The sequence below is a fragment of the Staurois parvus genome, unplaced genomic scaffold (genome assembly GCF_062004578.1).
Source record: "Staurois parvus isolate SC_StPar_1 unplaced genomic scaffold, SC_StPar_1.0 ptg000295l, whole genome shotgun sequence".
NCBI lineage: Eukaryota > Metazoa > Chordata > Amphibia > Anura > Ranidae > Staurois > Staurois parvus.
In genome coordinates, this window is record NW_028318091.1 from 537,801 (window position 1) to 558,466 (window position 20,666).

Sequence of the window (20,666 nt, forward strand, 5' to 3'; positions counted from 1 at the left end):
CACCCAGGTACAGGTGTTAAGCAGGCCATACATGGGTCGAATACCAAACAATTTTTCGATCGAAAATTCCATTCTTTCTGTAATCCAATGGTGCCAACAATGATTTTGACAAATCGGTTGTTTTTCACAAATTTTCCAACGTGCCTGATAAACCAAATGGGAAGGAGCCACGAAAATCGGCCGGTGCCATTGCCCCACTAAAAGAGCAAAAATCGGTCGATTATTCTTAGGTACGATTTTTTAAATCGACCTATAAATGGCCAACCTTTGTTGCCTCTTTCTTCCTGGAGTCTTCCCTGCCACCTCCGTTGGTGCTACAGAGCCAATGGTGGATAATGCCAATGTTGCCAGCGTTGACAGCAGAGGCCAAATATGAGATTAACAAATAAATTTGCTCAAAACTGGTATGTTTTTACAATGATACAGATGGATTTAAACAATCTCAGCTTTTCACCGCCTCTAAGTATAGCCCTCACATCTCTATGGGGGAGATTTACTAAATCTGGTGCGCTCAGATCCTGGTGCAGATGTGCATGGCAGCCAATCAGCTTCTAACGTCACTTTGTTCAATTAAGCTTTGGCAAATTGAATCTGGAAGCGGATTGGTTTCTGTGCAGAGCTGCACCATGCAGTTTTAGTAAATAACCCCCAATGTCTATTTCCATTCACAACTGTGGAAGAATTCCTTTCACCTTCATACCAAGGCAGTCACCTTGTGTTTTCTGAGAAGCAGCGGGGAGGTGTTTGCACCAACCCTCACCCATCCCATATTACAAATACATTTTTTATTGAATTCCTCCTTAATAGGATTATGACAAGGAAAAATGTACAATGAGAAAAGTATTTTTTTTTAAGGGTTTGTTTGTGCCACCTCCATTTACATGAAAAATGGAAAAACATTCAAAAAAAAAAATCTAATTTAAAAGGGTAACTTTCAAGGGAGAAAAAAAATAGCAAATAAAATATATAGCATTTACAATTGTGACACAAGTCATATTGTAATTGAATATTATTAACCTCCCTCGCGGTCTGATTATGTGCTCAAAGCGGTAAATTTTTTTGCATGGAAATATGTATTTTTTCCCCCACAAATCATTATCACTCAATTCTGCAAGTGGTTCTAATTTACTATCGCTGTTCTAAAACTGCTTTTGACCTAAAGGGACGCTTTTTGGACGCCATGGACACTTCTCAGTTTCCAGACAGAAAGAACAGTAAAAATGCAGGCAGGGCGCCGGACAAAGCACTCGGGACAAAATGTATGTGAAATGGTTTGATACAGTAATGTTATACTATGTGATTTTAGTGTATTTAGTGAATGTCATTTTTAAAATGTTCAAATTTCCCGCCAGTTCCGTCCCCCGTACGTCCTGATGTCGCAGGGAACGGAACCCAGAAGACAGATGCTGGCATCGGCTGGAGGACATTGCCGGGGACACTGCAGGACAAGGTAAGTGAAGAAGAGATCCCGGAGCAATGCTGCAGTGTATTCCCGAGTGTAGCTCGGGGTTACCGCTTGAGGTGCTGAAACTTTACCCCGAGCTACACTCGGGAATACCTCCAGGGAGGTTAAAAATCACATTTTCTTTTCAATCTGCAGCACTGCAATTTTCTGTAAAATGCAATATGGCAACATGTATACAGAATGTGTACAGAACGTCCCCCAGCAACATCATTTCCTGAACGTCAGATTTCAGGCAAAATTTTGGGGAGATATTCCCATTGGGGAAAAAACACGTCTAAAGGGATGCAGACCCTGCCACTTTCCTCAGAGCCCTGCAAGTGCAGCAGCTGTTTGAAAATTATGAAACCATTCCCACTAGATTCACTTTGCACATGGATGGACACAAACAAACATCTACTCATTCAGAAGAACAAAAGAAAGAACTCTACAACAAAGTTTGGTAAAATCCCTGCAATGTACATAGATCACCCAGGGGAAGGTTTTTTTCCCTCAACAAAAGTGAAGTTACTCTTTAAATTCAAAGCATCATATTTTAAAACAACCAATGAGCTTACCTGATTTTTTTTGATCAATAGCTGCACAGTCTGTAGATTGTGTCCATGGTCAGTTGATGTTGCAAGAGGCATTCTCTCTTCAACCCAGAGCTGGAAGAAAGAGAACCACAATGTTCAACAGAAAGCAACATTCATTCTATTTTATTAGGATGAGAGAATACACCCCTTGCCCTCCAGAGGATCCCCCCCCCCCTTCCTGACCAGGCCATTTTTTGCAAAACAGCGCTGCGTTACTTTAACTGATAACTGCGCAGTCATGCAACGCTGTACATAAAAGAAATTTACGTCCTTTTTTTCCCACAAATAGATATTTTGTTCTGTGGTATTTGATCGCCTGTGAATTTTTAATTTTTTTGCGCTATAAACAGAAAAGTCCGACAATTTTGAGAAAAAACAATATTTTTTACTTTTTGCTAATATACATGTCCATTAAAACTTTTTTTAAAAAAATCACATTTCATCATAACTTTAGGCCAAAATGTATTCTGTGACATGTCTTGGCTAAAAAAAAAAAGAAATCCCAATACGTGTAAATGAATTGGTTTACCTGAAAGTTAGTGGCGGTATATATACTGGGATTTAAAAACAAAACATTTTTTACTAGTAATGCCTGTGATCGGCAACTTATAGCGGGATTGCAGCAGGCATTCTGACACTGGGGGGGGGACCGATTTGGTGTCACTGACATCCCCAGTGGCACCAATACAGTGATCACTGCTAATAAAAAGCACTGACACTGTACTAATGGCACTGGGCAAGAAGGGGTAACGTGGGGCGATCAAAGGGTTAACCGTGTGCTGTTTTACTATGTGGGCAGTGTCTGTAAGCACACTGCTTTGTATGGCTCTGCTATGCAGACCCATACAAAACAGCGTGCAGGAGCTGACAGGGGAGAGATCTGTATTGTTTGCATACAGGTCTCTCCCCCCGTTGAAGATACTTGGCGATCACCAGGTTCAGCAAGTAATCACCAGCCGGGACCCAGTGATTGACAGCCAAGGCCACAAATGGTGGAGCAGATAGGGCACACGTGGCTCACGCAGGCACGCCCGCTACCCGGAACTGAAAAATCATACATTTATATGTGTGTGATTTTGCGCACCCCTGCCGCCCTGTAGCAGTATGTCTGTTTTAGGGCAGAGGGGAAGCAGTTAACTTTAAATCCTGCTATTTAAATTTTCAGGAAGAATCAATGAAATCACAGGTGTCAAATCATTCAGTACACTAGAAATGGGGTCACTTACAATCTCATCTTCCACGTCTCGGTTGAACTGGTGAATTTCTTTAGAAGCCAAAAGATATTTTTTCCTCTCGTTTAGCGGGGCCAGTAGTTCCACGAACCTCTGCTCCACAACGATGCGCTGACCGTCAACCTCATCTGGACTCTTCCCCTCCTGGCTCAGGGCCTGAGCCTGGCTCTGCAGCTCTTCCACCTCTTTCTTGCGCACGTCCATTTGATTTTCCAGCATCTAATGACAAAGGAACCATAATACTTATATTCAAGATAAGAAGAGAGAACTCTTCAAATGAGTATGGTGGCGAGAACTGCATGCAATTGAAGCAGAAATCATTATATTTCATGTATGCAGACAGAGATTATTACATCACAAACATTTTTGGTACACTTGTGTGATAATCTCTGTGTATGGATTGCAAATGATTGGGAGACCAACATCAGAAATCTGATGGGCTATATGTTTCTTAACCCTCTTAAGACATTCTATACGTGTGCAGATAAAAAAAAAACAAAAAAAAACAACATGGCTCAAAATGAATGCCTACTAATCAGGAGGAGATTACCTGGCACTGAGTCTCCAAACTGAGGCCCATGGGCAGGATGTGGCCCTTTTCTTGCCCTTATCTGGCTCTTGGGCCACTATTTCTTCCACTGATACAAGGCAGTATTCCTTTCAGTAACACCTAAGATGGGGAACTAATTCTCCCACTGACCCCAATGATGGGGCACTATTCCTCCCACTGACCCCAATGATGGGGCACTATTCCTCCCACTGACCCCAAGGATGGGGCACTACTCCTCCCACTGACCCCAATGATGGGGCACTATTCCTCCCACTGACCCAAATGATGGGGCACTATTCCTCCCACTGACCCCAATGATGGGGCGCTATTCCTCCCACTGATACTAATGATGGGGCGCTATTCCTCCCACTGATACTAATGATGGGGCGCTATTCCTCCCACTGATATTAATGATGGGGCACTATTCCTCCCACTGATACCAATGATGGGGCACTATTCCTCCCACTGATATTAATGATGGGGCACTATTCCTCCCACTGATACCAATGATGGGGCACTATTCCTCCCACTGATACCAATGATGGGGCACTATTCCTCCCACTGATACCAAGGATGGGGCACTATTCCTCCCACTGATACCAATGATGGGGCACTATTCCTCCCACTGATACCAATGATGGGGCACTATTCCTCCCACTGATACCAATGATGGGGCACTATTCCTCCCACTGATACCAATGATGGGGCACTATTCCTCCCACTGATACCAATGATGGGGCACTATTCCTCCCACTGATATCAATGATGGGGCACTATTCCTCCCACTGACACCAATGATGAGGCACTATTCCTCCCACTGACCCCAATGATGGGGCAATATTCCTCCCACTGACACCAATGATGAGGCACTATTCCTCCCACTGACCCCAATGATGGGGCAATATTCCTCCCACTGACACCAATGATGGGGCAATATTCCTCCCACTGACACCAATGATGGGGCACTATTCCTCCCACTGACACCAATGATGGGGCACTATTCCTCCCACTGACACCAATGATGGGGCACTATTCCTCCCACTGAGAGCCCACCTATCCGAGCCTACTGGTCAGCAGTTACACCTTTTCCCCCACCTACCCTGATCTCAGCATTCAGCTGACCCCAGCCCTACTCTGGTCCTCCTCCAGACTCTAGACTTTCCAGTTCCCAGCTCCGCCCCCAGCCTCCTCCCAGCAGCAGCACAAGGTAAGGGGGTGCACGGTAATATAAGGGAGGGTGGGGGACTCTTGACTTCTGAGGGTGGGGGCTGTTAAGATCTGATGTAAGGGGGGGGGGGGGCTGCTCTGGACATCTAGTCCTACAGATATGACCGACCCTTTGAATGCTGATGCAGCCCATGTTAAAATTGAGTTTGACATCCCTGGTATATACACAGTTATATTGGTCCAAGCTAGACCAATGTAATTATGTATAAAACATCCACAGCTAGAATTCTTCTTTAAAACAACATTTTGCCAAGCATTTTGTTGTGTACAATAATAATTAATAAACACCCCAAAATATGAAATATTTGCTAAAAGGATAATTGAAAGACAAAAACCCCACAAACCTGCAGTGTGCTATGTCATAAGCAGAGGGCGCTGTAAGGTGCGATGCCTGGCATATGCGCCATACATAATGGATGTAATGAGTTGCACATGGGATTGCAATGTCACATGGAGCCTTTGTCCCTGGAGGGATTCGGTAGCTTTCCTAGCCAGTCCTGGCTGTACAAATCTGGCTTGCGACTGAACTGAATTAAACACTGCACTCGGGGAGAGAGTGACAGGGATGGAGAGAAGAGAAAGGCTCTGTGTGAATGACTGATTTCCCGGGTACAGTGCCTACTCAATGCCTCTTCATAGTCCTTTCACTGGCTGACATTTGAAAGATCACATTCCGGCACAAGCTGTCTGAGATCGCAGCACAATAAATGTGCAAACAGAAGCTGCATAGAGCCTATAACTGGCAGGGGCTGCGTAGGAGGACAGCCGGATTTACACACTCCCCTTTGTCTCCGGCTATTTCTGAGAGCTAATGAATTAAATCTCCAAGTCGTCAGATTCCCTTTACTGGGTTTACTTATGGGTCACCGAAAAGGATTTCCAGATATGCTGCAAGCGTTGTCATGTGTACTGTGCCTGGCACCCTCTGATGGAAGGTTTTACAAATCCTTCAGTATTTGGTGAAAGCAAAGGGCCCACATTAACCCTAGGTTCACACCGAAGCGTTTTCCGCAGCGTCTTGCAGAAACGCATTACAGTCCATTTAACCTCCCTAGCAGTATGATTATGTCAGTATTTCTGTGCTCAAAGCGGTACATTGTTTTCAATATAAATATGTTGTTTTTTTTAATTGTAGGCCTGTAATTCTTAGGAATAACTCACTGAAATCTGTCCGAACAAGAGTCTAGTAAACATCCCGGGGATGATAAAATGTGAAACACGAAATCATAAATTATAATATAATAATAATAAATTTAATTCAATAATGTAATCAAACCAAAAACACTGAAATCTGAAATATAGCGCCAAGTTCGCATATCGCTGAGCAAAGTCGCAAAATCGTTTTCAGTGTCTGATGACAAATTTTCCCCACAAATCATTATCACTCAATTCTGCAAGTGGTTCTGATTTACTATCGCTGTTCTCTAGCCGGTCTAAAATCGCTTTTGACCTAAAGGGGCACTTTTTGGACCCCATGGATGTTTCTCAGTTTCCAGGCAGAAAGAACAGTCAAAATGCAGGCAGAGAACAGGACAAAGCACTCGGGACAAAATGTATGTGAAATGGTTTGATACAGGAATGTTATACTATGTGATTTTAGTGTATTGAGTGAAAGTCAAATGTTTACATTTTTGAAATTCCCGCCAGTTCTGCCCCCCGTATGTCCCGACGTCGCAGGGAACGGAACCCGGATGTAACATGTTTTGCAATCGACGTTTTCATACGTAGGCACACCTCGACGCGTGCGTTTATGTTCGTCTGTGAGTATATGTGGAGGTGGGGGCTTCTCAAAATTTTTTGGGGGGGATGTTATGTGCTTGGGTGTAACTTTATGTTTCCCCTGGATGGATTGCAATGCAGATTGGATTTCAATACATCTCTCCCCAGGGAAAGTGACACCGGTGACCTGGATATGACGTCATATAAAACGCTTTCTGGGTCACAGCAAGAAGGGGAGGAGAGCGGACATGTGTCCACTCTCCCCTCCACCCGCCAGCACCCACCATGTTGGCCCTGGGCCCGCAGATGCAGGCTGCCCGACTGCTTCCACCTGCCTGTCAATTTTAGACACAATCTGACCTGCCAGCGAAAGGGTTAAAGCAGAGCTCCACCCAAAGGGGGACGTTCCGCTTTAAGGACTGCTCCCCATTAAGGATTGGCACCTTTGGGGGGCAGGGGGGAGCGGGTACCTGAATTTGACAGGTACCCGCTCTCATTTCCAGTCCGATCGCCTAGGCGATCGGAAACGAACGGTGTCCTCCCTCTCTTCCTTCCTGTAGTCTTGTAGGACACGTGACAGGTCCCAGAAGACTACAGGACCATTCATGAAGTGCATGCGCAGTGGGTACCCGGCTGTGAAGCCGCAAGCTATCACAGCTGGGTGCCCACACTGAAGATGCCGGCCTCCTGGAATCCAGGACGGCCGGTCAAACGGGCTGCGGGGGGACACACCACGGGACTGAAGGACAGGTAAGTGGCTGTATTTAAAAGTCAGCAGCTACAGTGTTTGTAGGACAGGTGTACCAACTGGAAAAAAAAGCTGTATGTGGAGAAGTGCAAGAAATGGCACAGATTACTGATCCTTACCATTACCTAGGCTCTTATCAGTCAATCACTCACCTGCTGCTTCTTCAGCAGGATGTTTACACTGGTGAGATCCTTGCCATAGTCATCAGACTGAATCTGACTCTCCAGTCCATGAAGCCACTTGTCCAGATCTGCACAGCTCTGGGTGAACAGTTCAGCTTTGTTGGCATCGAAAAGTGTCTGGGCCTTTGTCTGTGTGGTGGATTCCAGCTCTTCCCACATTTCATGCAGGGCTGTCATCTTCTCCCTTACTACGGGCTCCAATTCTGGCTTTTCTGCAATCAACTGGTTTCCTTCCTACAACACAGGAGAAGAGTACTCAGAATTGGCCATTAAACTTTTCAGTGGAAATCTGTTACAGCCAAAGACGTAATTCCAGGAACGTTAAAGTCTGGCACTTTCTAAATGTGAAAAAATAACTAAATGATATATAAAAAAAAAAGAAAAAAAAAAAAAAAACACAACGAGACAACCCTATATTTTGTACAATCTTGTGGTTAGTATTTTACTGCTTGCAAAAGTGGAGTACAAAATTATACATAAGAAACGTTATACAATATCTCAAGGGATCCCCAACTTTTGCTGTGTTTAGTGCAGGATTGGATGAAGTCAAAATTGTGACATCACCTCCTCGCCTCTCCACCTTATCCAATCAGAGAACAGCTTGCAAACATTGAGAAAAATGTAAGGTATTCTGTGAATGGCACCTGTGCTGAGTGAGCGACTCCCTTGGGTTGCTGTGTAGCAAGGGAGCAAGTCGGCATGGACCCAGAAGACAGCGGCAAATACAGAGGTAGAAGCTACTCGGCATGGATCCAGAAGACCGCGGCGAATACTGAGGTAGCAGTTACTCGGCATGGATCCAGAAGACAGCGGTGAATACTGAGGTAGCAGTTACTCGGCATGGATCCAGAAGACAGCGGTGAATACTGAGGTAGCAGTTACTCGGCATGGACCCAGAAGACAGCGGCGAATATGGAGGTAGAAGCTACTCAGCATGGATCCAGAAGACAGCGGCGAATATGGAGGTAGAAGCTACTCAGCATGGACCCAGAAGACAGCGGTGAATACTGAGGTAGCAGCTACTACTACAGTAATTCTCTGCTTCCACAGTGGTCCCACAGGTATGACATATGTATACTTACCAAGCAGGACCAATGTAACTATAAAATAAAATCGACACCTGGAGTTCAGCTGTAAAGATTTACCTCCACAGATCAATGTAACTTAAAGGCAGAAAGTCCACTCCGTTCTCCGTTCTCCATTTTCACATTATTACATATCCTCATATGTACTGTTGGGCTGGACTGCAGCTTAGGATTTAATGCTGCTCGATCTCTCGAAGGCTGCGCTCACACTCGGCATGGTTGAACTGAATCTTTTGCCCCTTCTCCCCTGCTGGTTTGCACTCACACTGCACTCTAAAGGATAAGTTCATCTTTGCAACATGTTACACCTGTTTTTAGGGTTGAAAATGTAACCCGTTCTAGAATCTGCACCCCTGATCCCCCTGACCTCCTTGTGACAGCGAGCCAGGGATCTTCTCCCCGCACCCAGTGTCAAAATTTTACAATAACTTGACTGAAGGGCACTGCCCACACAGCCACATCATTCATTACCAGTTTCCTGTGAATCAATGAACTGCAATTACCATTAGCCACTGCAGCTGACAGGTTGTAGTTCTCAATGAACTACCAGGTTGCTGGTCAGCGCTCTGGTAGTTCATTAATTCTTCCTGCTCTCAAGTAACTGTATGCCCGTACGAGGTACGGGCAGACAGCTATCCTGAGAGTCTGCAGGAGCCTGAGATCGCACCCATGATCTGCTGATCATGGGTGTAATGCTCTGCTGGCCCCTTAGAAAAAAAATAAATGCAGGATTACAAGACCACTGCTCGTGGTGGTGATGGCAGGATCTGCAGGTAACAAATTTCGCAACAGATTAAAAAAAAAAAAAAGATCGCACCCATGATTTACTGACTGTGGGTGCAATGTTCTGCAGGCTCTTTAGGAAAAGAAAATATTGCACTTTTTTTTTTACCTGCAAAAAAAAAAAAAAAAGTATTTATTATTTTTTTTTAAAAAGATGAACTTATCCTTTAAGATAACTGTTCCTGGGTGCACTTACTTGCAGTGATCCCCTGCTTCTGTGATCAGGCGCATCGTTCTGTTACGGAGCACAAGTGAACCATGCCCAGGGCTAACCTCTTCAAAGTGGTCCCAGGCACGGTTCAGCACACTCACACTACACAAATGTAGTGAACCAAGCAGCTGCACTGTGCCTGGACACAGCTGAAACTGCCAGTCTGGGTGCACCTTTGATGCCTGATACATTGATAGAATGCCTGGTCTTGGTAGGTTGTGTTACCTCTCTGCACTTTAACCCTTTGAAGCCAACCATGCGCAAATATGCGGCCTCTCGGCGGCTGGACCTTGACGCCGAGTGGTCGCATATTTGCATACCATTTGAAAACACGTATGTGCTGAGAGTGCGCGAGCTGCACGCTCCCAGCACACATGTTGGTGTCTCACGGAAAGGTCCCGGATCTCCCCCTTTTTTTTTTTTTAATTTAAATATTTATTACATTTTTCAAAGTAATTACAAACAACTTCATCATATTCACAAAAAATATACACAACTATCTCTTATTACCTTTTTTTTTTCCCCCCTTAAAACATTTCCCTCTTCCCCCCATTACCCCCCACCCCCCCCCCCGCCCACCCATCCATCCTCTTCCCGCCCACCCACTCTGCATTCTTTCCCCACCTCTCTTCTAAAGCAATAATATCCTACCCTTCCACCCTCTCTATATCCTTCTACATTTCACTTTTTCACGTTTACTCCAGATTTTTCCCATTTTTCCCATTTCGCATGGTATATCTCCATCTTATCTTCCTGCAAATAATAGAGCTTCTCCATTTTACTAATCCAGTTTATTCTTTCTATCCAATCCTCCTCTTTCGGCACTTCTGTTTTTTTCCCAATACTTAGGGATCAGAGTTTTTGCGGCATTTAAATAATACCCTAAACCTAATTTCTTATATTTGCTAATTGATATCTCTGAGCTATGTAACAAACAAATCCCTGGGTCTAACCCAATATTTATCTCAGTTATGATCTCAATTAAACCGATCTCCCCTTGTGATCAGGACCTTTTCCGATTAATGTGACCACCGTGACAGCGAATCACGGTAGTCGCATGACCCTAAAACCCCGCCCCGCCTCCCGGCGTCTGAAACCCCTTAAAGGGACGGGAGTCGCCAGCGTGAAAAGGTTAAAAATTAATTTTCACTTTTAAATGGAGTGCAGCTTTAGGAGTCTGGATGCACATTATTCTTGCCTCAACATCATACATGTGCCAGCATACGTAATCCCCATCTTGCTGCTAACGCCAGACTGAATCTTTCCAGCGCCATTGACATGACTGTATTTAGAGCACATCACCTTCTCGATTTTGTCCAGCCATTCCTTGTTGGATGCCAGTTCTGCCATAAAAGCTTGGTGCTTCAGCCATTTACTGTGCAAGTTCCTGGCTTCGTCATATGACATATCCCGAGCAGTGAGCATTTTCTCATTAATCCAGAGGGACAGCTGGAAGACGAAGAGAAAGAGTATCATTACTCACAAGATACATGCCAGGGTAAAACAAAATTACTGTCTGAAACATCTGGAGCATATTAAATCCATTATAAAAATGAAAAGCATATGGAACAATTCATCTATGCTCTTCGATGAACTCAGGGTCCAGTTTACTACACATTGCTTTAGGAAACGGCAATAAAATACCTATTTCTCTTACATGGGATCTGTTGATTGCTAACATTGCAGTATTTAATAGCATGATGAATGAAGGGGGCAATGGGAATCACAGTGTAATACAGCGATAGAACTGTGGCTGAGGTGGGTCTGGCTCCCAGCTGTGTTGGTGACAATGTCAGCTTAAGGATGTCACTTTTATCTTCTACCAGAGCTCATTAATAAATGCATGAGGCGTGTAGTCTCTATGCATCATTAATACACGGATAATGAGGAACGTCCAAGAAAGGAGGTATGAGTGGTGACAGTTCACATCAAAGATGTGTGGATTCTTGCGTTCTGGTCGGAACTCAATACTTTCATCTCTTCTGCCCTAAGATTCCCCAATATTATGCATCCTAAGAATGGTCTCCTGAGAATTTTTGGGGATTTACCATTTTTAAATATAATAAACTGCTACTATGGCTCTTTTATCTCTATGCAAAGAAAATTATACTCCTGTCTTGGAAGGGAGCCTCTCCCTTGACTCTGGAAACCTGGGAAGCTATGATCAATAGTAACTTACACCTGTACAAGTGAACGTACGTGCTTCGTAAAAGCCCTAGGCTCTTTGAGAACGTCTGGGGATGTTGGCTGGACAGCCCTCACATGGCCGCCAATACGGATCCAGAACCCTAGCTGTTCATTGTTACTATTTACTTACTTTATACCATTTTCACGATTTTGATGGCGTCATGTTTGCTATACTGTTCACTTTATATTCTGTATGAATATTTGTCTGTTGGCTACACTAAGGCTGTACTTGTTTGCTAAGTAGGGCTTTCTATGCCCTTTTTGTTTCTGATTTTGTATGTTGTGCAAAATCCAATAATCATATCTTAAAAAAAAAAAAAAAAAAGATGTGTGGATTCTTAAAGACAGAACATTTATATGCACTGCAGTATACAAATTGGGCTAGATTTGCCTATACACATTAACCCCTTCCTGCAGAGAAGGCTGTTTAAAGTGTTACTAAACCCCGGACCCTGCATTCACTCTATCTGGTCTCCCCAGACCCTGCATTCACTCTATCTGCTCTCCCAGGACCCTGCATTCACTATATCTGGTCTCCCAGGACCCTGCATTCACTATATCTGGTCTCCCCGGACCCTGCATTCACTATATCTGGTCTCCACGGACCCTGCATTCACTATATCTGGTCTCCCCAGACCCCGCATTCACTATATCTGGTCTCTCCGGACCCTGCATTCACTATATCCGGTCTCCCCGGACCCTGCATTCACTCTGTCTGGTCTCCCACAGTACAAAGAAATGTAATTATTTCAGTAAATATAAACTGCTAAATACTTTTCTAATCAGCAGTTAGAGCAGGCTTGTGACTTCTATCAGTGTTCAGCAGAGCACTGGTTAAAGCTTGTAGGAGGAGTTTTCTCTAGGAGGATCGAAATCCCCTGACCCTCTGTCTGGACAGTGCTGATTGGCCCTGTGCTGATCACATGCACTCTCCCAAGAAGAAAAAAACCTCTCTAGCAATACACACTAAACTGAGCATGTGCAGAAGGGCACAGTTCAGTCTGTCTTATCAGTGTGGGTATTTGAACAAAAGGTGTGGTAGAAGAGAAGAGAAGATCAAACATCCTTTTTACACAATGCGAAGGATTAACCCCTTGGGTTCCACAGTGAGTATAACAAGCATGCTTTACTGCATATACAGACTGATTGTACTGTTGGGGGTTTAGTAACACTTTAAGTAAGTCTGAACGCCAGATGGTGGGATGGACTTCCCAATGACATGATGGCTGTGATGGGCTGTCACAGTGCTCACATGATCGGGGGCCCATCCTGCTGGCTGAACAGAAACCAGGAGCTGTCTGACTGTGTTTGCATTCCCAGCACAGAAACCTTCTTTCCCATGAATACGTATGTGCAGCATGTAGGCGTTAGGGCCCACCTGTTCTGCTGCCACACGTATGCATGACATGGTTGATAAGAGGTTAAACTCTACTAAAACAGATGCATGGTTTTTGAGGCTAGGAAATTGTGCAAGTGATGCAACAGCACTGCAATAAAATGCCTATGGACGAAAGCTGCACCACTCCCATATGTGAAAAGTGCAAACGTATAAATATTACAATCATGAGTAAACATTGTGACACTTTCCATACCTCCCAATAAAACACAAATTCACACCCTAAAATAATTTAGTATGTAGGTTTTTGTATTGTGGAAAATGTTAACATGTTTGTGTATAATTTGAATAAAGCTTTATTGTATAAACAATTCTTACACAAGAAAGTGGTGCAGCCTTCGTCTATAAGGGTTTCTTTAGAAAGGAGTTATGGACGAATAATGAGACTAGCAGTGGGGGGGGTTGGGCATTATAGAATGTCTGATCCTGGGGCTCCCAGGACACTCTACAACAGGGATGGCAAATATCAGCCCTCTAAATGTTGCAGAACTACAAAACCTATGTGGAATCACAAGACTGACAGCCACAAACACGACTCCCAGAGGCATGAAGGGGTTTTAGCAACACCTGGAGGGCCAATGTTTGCCCACCCCTGCTCTACAAGATTATGTGATCTTTCAAATGGAACGTCTGGATGTCTAGATTTTACATCTGACTACACTTTAGAACACGAACGTCAACATAGGCTCACTTTTTAAAAGTGATTGTAAAGCTTAATTTTTTTTGTAAATTAAAATAAACGTCAAACTTATCAGCTTTGCACAATGGTTTTGAACACAGCAGCCTCTATCCTTTTCTTCTGTGGTCCCCCACCAGCACTCCTGTTTGGAGAGTACCCCCATAGAAACCCGCTTTCTATGGGGGCACTCATGCGGGCTCGATCCTGAGCCACAATGCCTGTGTCTTTAGACACAAACAGCACGGCTTAGTCCCACCCCCTAGTCACAGAAATTGATTGACAGCAGCAGGAGCCAATAGCTACTGTTGCTATCATTTTGCCCTGTGAGGAGGGAGAGAGTAGAGAGAGCCATTGATCCTGTACACAGCGCTGGATTGAGATCGGGCTCAAATAAGTATAATTTGGTGAAGGGGGGGGGGGCCATGTGAATGGGCTGTTCCTGACGTCGTTATGACAGGAACAGTCCACCGCTGGACGTGGGAGAACATGGTTTTCTGGAGGATCGGAGGACAGGGTAAGTATAGCTTTTCCCTGAGCCCCTAGACCAGGGGTGTCAAACTGGCGGCCCTCCAGCTGTTGCAAAACTACAAGTCCCATCATGCCTTTGCCTTTGGGAGTCATGCCTGTAACTGTCAATCTTGCAATGCCTCATGGGACTTGTAGTTTGGCAACAGCTGGAGGGCCACCAGTTTGACACCCGTGCAGTTAACCCATGCAGTGCGAGCACAGCTCCACTGCATGGGAAAATAAAAACTAACTGGAGTTCTGCTTTAAGGCTTTGGAACCAATTCTGCTGTAAGAAGTTTAAGGTGAGAAAAATAATGAAACCACTATACACCTTGCAAGGGCTTCTGAAGTGTTTAGAATAATCTTAGACATTGGTCAGTCCATTATGTGCTACTATGATCTAATCTATACAAGTTATCTCAATTACAGAGATCATCTCATCCAGGCCACCTCATTTGCACCTCACATACCTCTTGACAATCCTGCAGAAACTTCTGCATCTCTTTGTTGTCCTTCAGTCGAGATAAAAGATCTTTTGCTGCCTCCCGATTTCGCTGATGCCTTAAAAAGGAATACAATAAAAATTAAAAGCCTTCAATTAAAAGTCCTGCTTAAATTTGCCTTGTTGGATCTAAACAGATTTTTCAGAAAACACATAAAAATTAAATGATTAAAAAAAAAAAAAAATTATATATATATATATATAATATATATATATATATATATATATATATATATATATATATATATATATATATATATCTATATATATCTCTATCTCTCTCAATAAAATTATAAAATATTAAATAAAATAAAAACAAACAAAAATCAGGGTCATATAAAAGACTGAAAAATTTAGAAATCAATTTTACTTTTTAAATGCTTACTGTCCATCTAACGGTTTAACAATGTAAAAGAAAGGAACATGGACGTCCGCTATATGTCTGACCATTGGAGATAATACCTAAAATGGTTGGGTCTGCAGCTCATTTAATATTAGGGTACCTGCACATGGCCATATAAAAAATATATCAATTAGTAAACAGGATTTTGCTATTTGAAGCTGACAGAAAGATCCTGAGAAAAAAAAAGGCAATAAAAAGGATGTATGTCTTGATCAACATTTACAAGTGCACAATATTTTCCAGCCTATTGGTTGGTAGGATGCAGGAGGGTATTGCCACCTAGCATCCTCCATTGCTACGAAACAGATGGCTATTGCCAGCTAGCATCCTCCATTGCTACGAAGCAGATGGCTATTGCCAGCTAGCATCCTCCATTGCTACGAAGCATATGGCTATTGCCACCTAGCATCCTCCATTGCTACGAAGCATATGGCTATTGCCACCTAGCATCCTCCATTGCTACGAAGCAGATGGCTATTGCCACCTAGCATCCTTCATTGCTACGAAGCAGATGGCTATTGCCACCTAGCATCCTCCATTGCTACAAAGCAAATGGCTATTGCCACCTAGCATCCTCCATTGCTATCAAGCAAATGGCTATTGCCACCTAGCATCCTCCATTGATACGAAGCAAATGGCTATTGCCACCTAGCATCCTCCATTGATACGAAGCAGATGGCTATTGCCGTCTAGCATCCTCAGTTGCTATGAAGCAAATATATATTGCCACCTAGCATCCTCCATTGATATGAAGCAAATGGCTATTGCCACCTAGCATGCTCCATTGCTACAAAGCAGATGGCTATTGCCGTCTAGCATCCTCAGTTGCTAGGGTTCAGATGGCTATTTCTGCTCACCATCCTCTATTGCTAGGACGCAGGCTTCTCTTGCACTCTTAATGGTGTTAGCACATGTTTACAGAGGGACAACGCAAAATACAATTCACATGCAGTACCTTAGATGCATATTTTACTATTTTTTTTGTCACGGATCGTTAGACAGAGCAAGTTTACAGATCTCTAAGCAGGTATATGCATGGATCCATAGAAAACAATACACCAGATAAGTAAAAAAAAAAAAAAAAGAAAAAAAAAAAAAGAAAGTTTCCTGATTAAAAAGAAAAGAAAAAAACCCCCATACTGGCAAATCCATGCAGCCTATTACCACCATGCGTCAGAAAGCTGTGAATAGAAAAAAAAACTAATCCAAACCTGCTGTCAATAGAATCAACTTTTTCTTCAATTCTATCAGAATTGATGTTGCCATCCTTGACCAGCCTTCTGCCGGTATCTACCACTGCATTAATCTTCTCTTCGCTGGCATCCATTGTGGTCATAAAGTCCTCTTGTTTCTTTATGGCGGCTTCAGCTGCTTCCAAGTTATTGGGCATTTCAGTGTGTGCCAAGACATATTCCTTTGTGGAAAGGTGAAAAAAAAAAAAAATGATCACAGGACAGATAGGCGACTTTATGTTTGCATAATGCTCACTTGTTTCATTGTAAAGAATGAGTGCAGCTTTGTTATAAAATCAAAAGTTACATGTTGTGATTTCCCCCCCATATCTGGGTGTTTTGATGCCAGGATCCTTAAAATGATTACAGCTACACATACTATGCATGGCATCTGTTAACATGCGTTAGCACAATGCACACATCAGAGCTTTGCAGCTGAGCCTATTGCATTTGATCACAACCAGCCAGCTGTCAGCAAGCTTTGAGAATCACACACATCCAAAGGGATGCCGATATGCCCGTGTTTGATATCACTCCCCAAGTACAAGACTTGATTGTTCTCCTGTTTGGAAGACTACTTAAAAGGTAAATAGACAACGTCACCAACTAAAACTACATAGGCACACTCAAGAGCTGTAAAAATAAAAAAGAAGTGCTTACAGTCGTCCCTTTGTTTCATCAATGTTTGTCCCATTTCTGAGCAATCAGTTGTGGAACCTCCGACACTACCCAGAAGTGTCAGACTTATTATTCAGCCTGTAGCTACGTCCCCCCGCAATACTGTCACTACAGTCACTAATTATGGGCAGCACAGTGGCTAAATGGTTAGCACTTCCGCCTGGCAGTACTAGGGTCATTGGTTCGAATCCCAGCCACGGCACCTCCTTTCTGGAGTTTGCATGTTCTCCCTGTGCCTGCGTGGGTTTCCTCCGGGTACTCTGGTTTCCTCCCACACTCCAAAGACATGCTGGTAGGTTAATTGGATCCTGTCTAAATTGGCCCTTGTATATGAATGTGAGTTAGGGACCTTAGATTGTATACCCCTTGAGGGTTAGGGACTGATGTAAATGTACATTATATATGTAAAGTGCTGCGTAAATTGACAGTGCTATATAAGTACCTGAAATAAATAAATAAATTCAACAGAAGACAGCTTTGGTGATGTCTGTGTAGTGGAATTGTGGACTTGACAAGGTGAAGAATCCCCGGACAGATCTGGGTTGTGTCTGTTGTTTCACAACCAATTATAACTTCTAAGAAGTGGAAGTGGGTTGATCTATAGGGTCTTAGAAATAAAAACGTTTGCCTCATCCACTTCTTGTTGTTTATTACAATATGTCCACCATTACTATGCATTCAATTAGTAACTAATTAAAGAGTACTTGGGAGAGTGGATTCCCTATAGACTGCCAATTGTACTTCCAGTTATCAACCCTCATTATTAAAAAACGACTGTTCTCTACCCTCAATATGTCTAAATCGTTCTTAAGAAGTGGAAGTGGGATGATCTAGAGTACCTAATATACCAAACCACTTCCACTTCTTTAGTACGATTTGAATGTACATACAGTGAAGGAAATAAGTATTTGATCCCCGGCTGATTTTGAATGTTTGCCCACTCACAAAGAAATGATCGGTCTAAAAATCGAATGTTCGGTGTATTGTAACACAGAGACAGAATAGCAACAAAAAAATTAAATTATGCACTGATTTGCATGTTCATGAGGGAAATAAGTATTTGATCCCCTATCATTCAGCAGGATTTCTGGCTACCAGGTGTCTTTCATACATGTAACAAGCTGAGATTAGAAGCAGTCTCTTAAAGGGAGTGCTGCAAATCACATTTTGTTACCTGTATAAAAGACACCTGTTCACAGGAGCAACCAAACAATCAGCTTCCAAACTCTCCATCAAATACTTATTTCCTTCACTGTAGGGAGGAAAACACACACAACAGATAAGCATGTTACAAAAAACCCCAAAAAACAACAAAAAATAAAACTTTGTTACATCAAAACAGATCTCATACAACCAATGAAGAAATATGGTGGAGGTGTTCATACCAACCAATCAACTTTAAAAAAAAAAAAATAAGTAAAATGAAAGTAGGCACCTGAGTGCATTGGACAACACCTACACGTTCTTTTCCTCTAGTTTTGTATGAAGCCCTGTTCATACCACAAATCACTGGAAGAGACTATGGGGTTGATTTACTAAATACAAACAGACTGTGAACTTTGCAAGTCCATTGCTCCAGAGCTTAGTAAATGCTAACTTCCATGATCCAATCACATGCAAGCAGAAAAGCGTTTTTTTTTTTTCATTGCATGTGATTGGCTATTTTTTGTAAAATGAAGCTTGCAGAGTACACAGTCTATTTACCTTTAGTAAATCAATCTAAAAATGTTCAGGGTTACACAGACAGAACACAGAGATGTAGGTGTTGAAGGCACTCCACCTGCACCCAGGATCTGTTAATGTGTGGTGATTTGTAGAAAGGCTGGAGGGCAACAGTATACATCCCATTAAAAGAGAAGTATGGATCCCCCCCCAAATTATACCTATCTAGGTGGATGCAGCATCGATCCAATGCTGCATCTGTCCCCCGCTGGCTCTAAGTGTGAGAACTCAGTGATCACATGACCGCTGATCGCCGCGTTCTCACCGCCACTTTGAACAGAGAGTGGGACTGGCAGTCACCGCTGTCTGCATCGCATACTAGCACATTATGAAAGACTTACCTGAATACGAAGCCCTCCATTGGAGCGCTGTCATGGTTCCCCAGGGCTTTCATCTTCACCTAGTCTTCCTTCCAGGTTCCCGGGTTGCAGCCGTTTGACTGGCCGAGCCTCGGTGACGTCACTCCCACGCATGAGTCTCACGCCATGGCACGGCTCTCAATGGATGGCACGCCAACCATTGACAGCACAGTGCGCGTCACCAGCGCCAATGTAAATGTCTCCTATATGGTGCAGGTTTAGGAGATATGTACAGTACCTAAAGCAGTGGTTCTCAACCTTCCTAATGCCGCGACCCTTTAATACAGTTCCTCATGTTGTGGTGACCCCCAACCATAAAATTATTTACCCAGTAATTATAATTCATGAGTGTCGCTTTCCTCCAATACTGCTGCTTTCAACACAGTAGCTGCTTTTAACAGAGTAGCTGCTTTCAACACAGCAGCTGCTTTCTACACAGTAGCTGCTCTTTACACATCGGAAATGTGTTTTCTGATGGTCTTAGGAGACCCCTGTGAAAGGGTCGTTCGACCCCTAAAGGGGTCGCGACCCACAGGTTGAGAACCACTGACCTAAAGGCTTACCTGTAGGCAGGGTGGACTGACAACTCATGGGGCCCCCGAGCAATACGGGATCATGGGGCCCCTGTGTTCTCATCCACATTTAAACCACACCCAAAAAAGCCTATGAAAAGATACCAACAGCACCTCATGGGGCCCCCTACTGATCCCAGGCCCTCGGGCAGTGCCCGAGTTCCCAAATGGTCAGTCCACCCCTGCCTGTAGGTAAAACATGAAAAAATGACTTTATTTCCACTTTAAAATCAGGATCTTTCCCCCAGCCTGGACTGGCTGAGCGACATCAGCTTCAGCCCACTGTCAGCTGAAAACAGGTCATAGGAGTGCAGAACGAACTGCACTCCTGAGATCCACAGGAAAAAGAAGAGCCAAGAGAGCTTTGGCTGTATGTCTCCTTTAACTTTTTTTTACACTATTTCCTGAACAAAGAAGTTCACTTTCAACATATGCTCTAAAGCAGCATCTCCTAACCAGTGTTCCTCCAGAGGTTGCTAAGGATTCGTTGAACAATTAGCAATTTCAGCCTCTCAGATAAGTGACACTAATGTACTGTGAGCCATAGATATGGTATAAATCAGAATGGGTCCACTGGGACTGGAAGGTTATTTCAAGGGCTCCTCTATGTTAAACAAAAGGTGGAGAAAGGGTGCCCTAAAGGGTTCTCTTTACA

General features: G+C 43.5%; 1 protein-coding gene across 1 annotated transcript in view; it reads right to left on the reverse strand.

Annotated features, from left to right (window-relative positions):
* Window positions 1-20,666, reverse strand: part of SPTBN1 (spectrin beta, non-erythrocytic 1) — a 215,342-nt gene that overhangs the window by 72,213 nt on the left and 122,463 nt on the right. The window contains exons 16-21 of the mRNA XM_089682714.1: window positions 16,660-16,862; window positions 15,014-15,104; window positions 11,077-11,223; window positions 7,666-7,929; window positions 3,264-3,488; window positions 2,020-2,109 (exon numbers count right to left, since the gene is read on the reverse strand). Of these exons, the coding sequence (XP_089538840.1) occupies window positions 2,020-2,109; window positions 3,264-3,488; window positions 7,666-7,929; window positions 11,077-11,223; window positions 15,014-15,104; window positions 16,660-16,862 (1,020 nt within the window). The remainder of the gene's footprint in view (window positions 1-2,019; window positions 2,110-3,263; window positions 3,489-7,665; window positions 7,930-11,076; window positions 11,224-15,013; window positions 15,105-16,659; window positions 16,863-20,666) is intronic.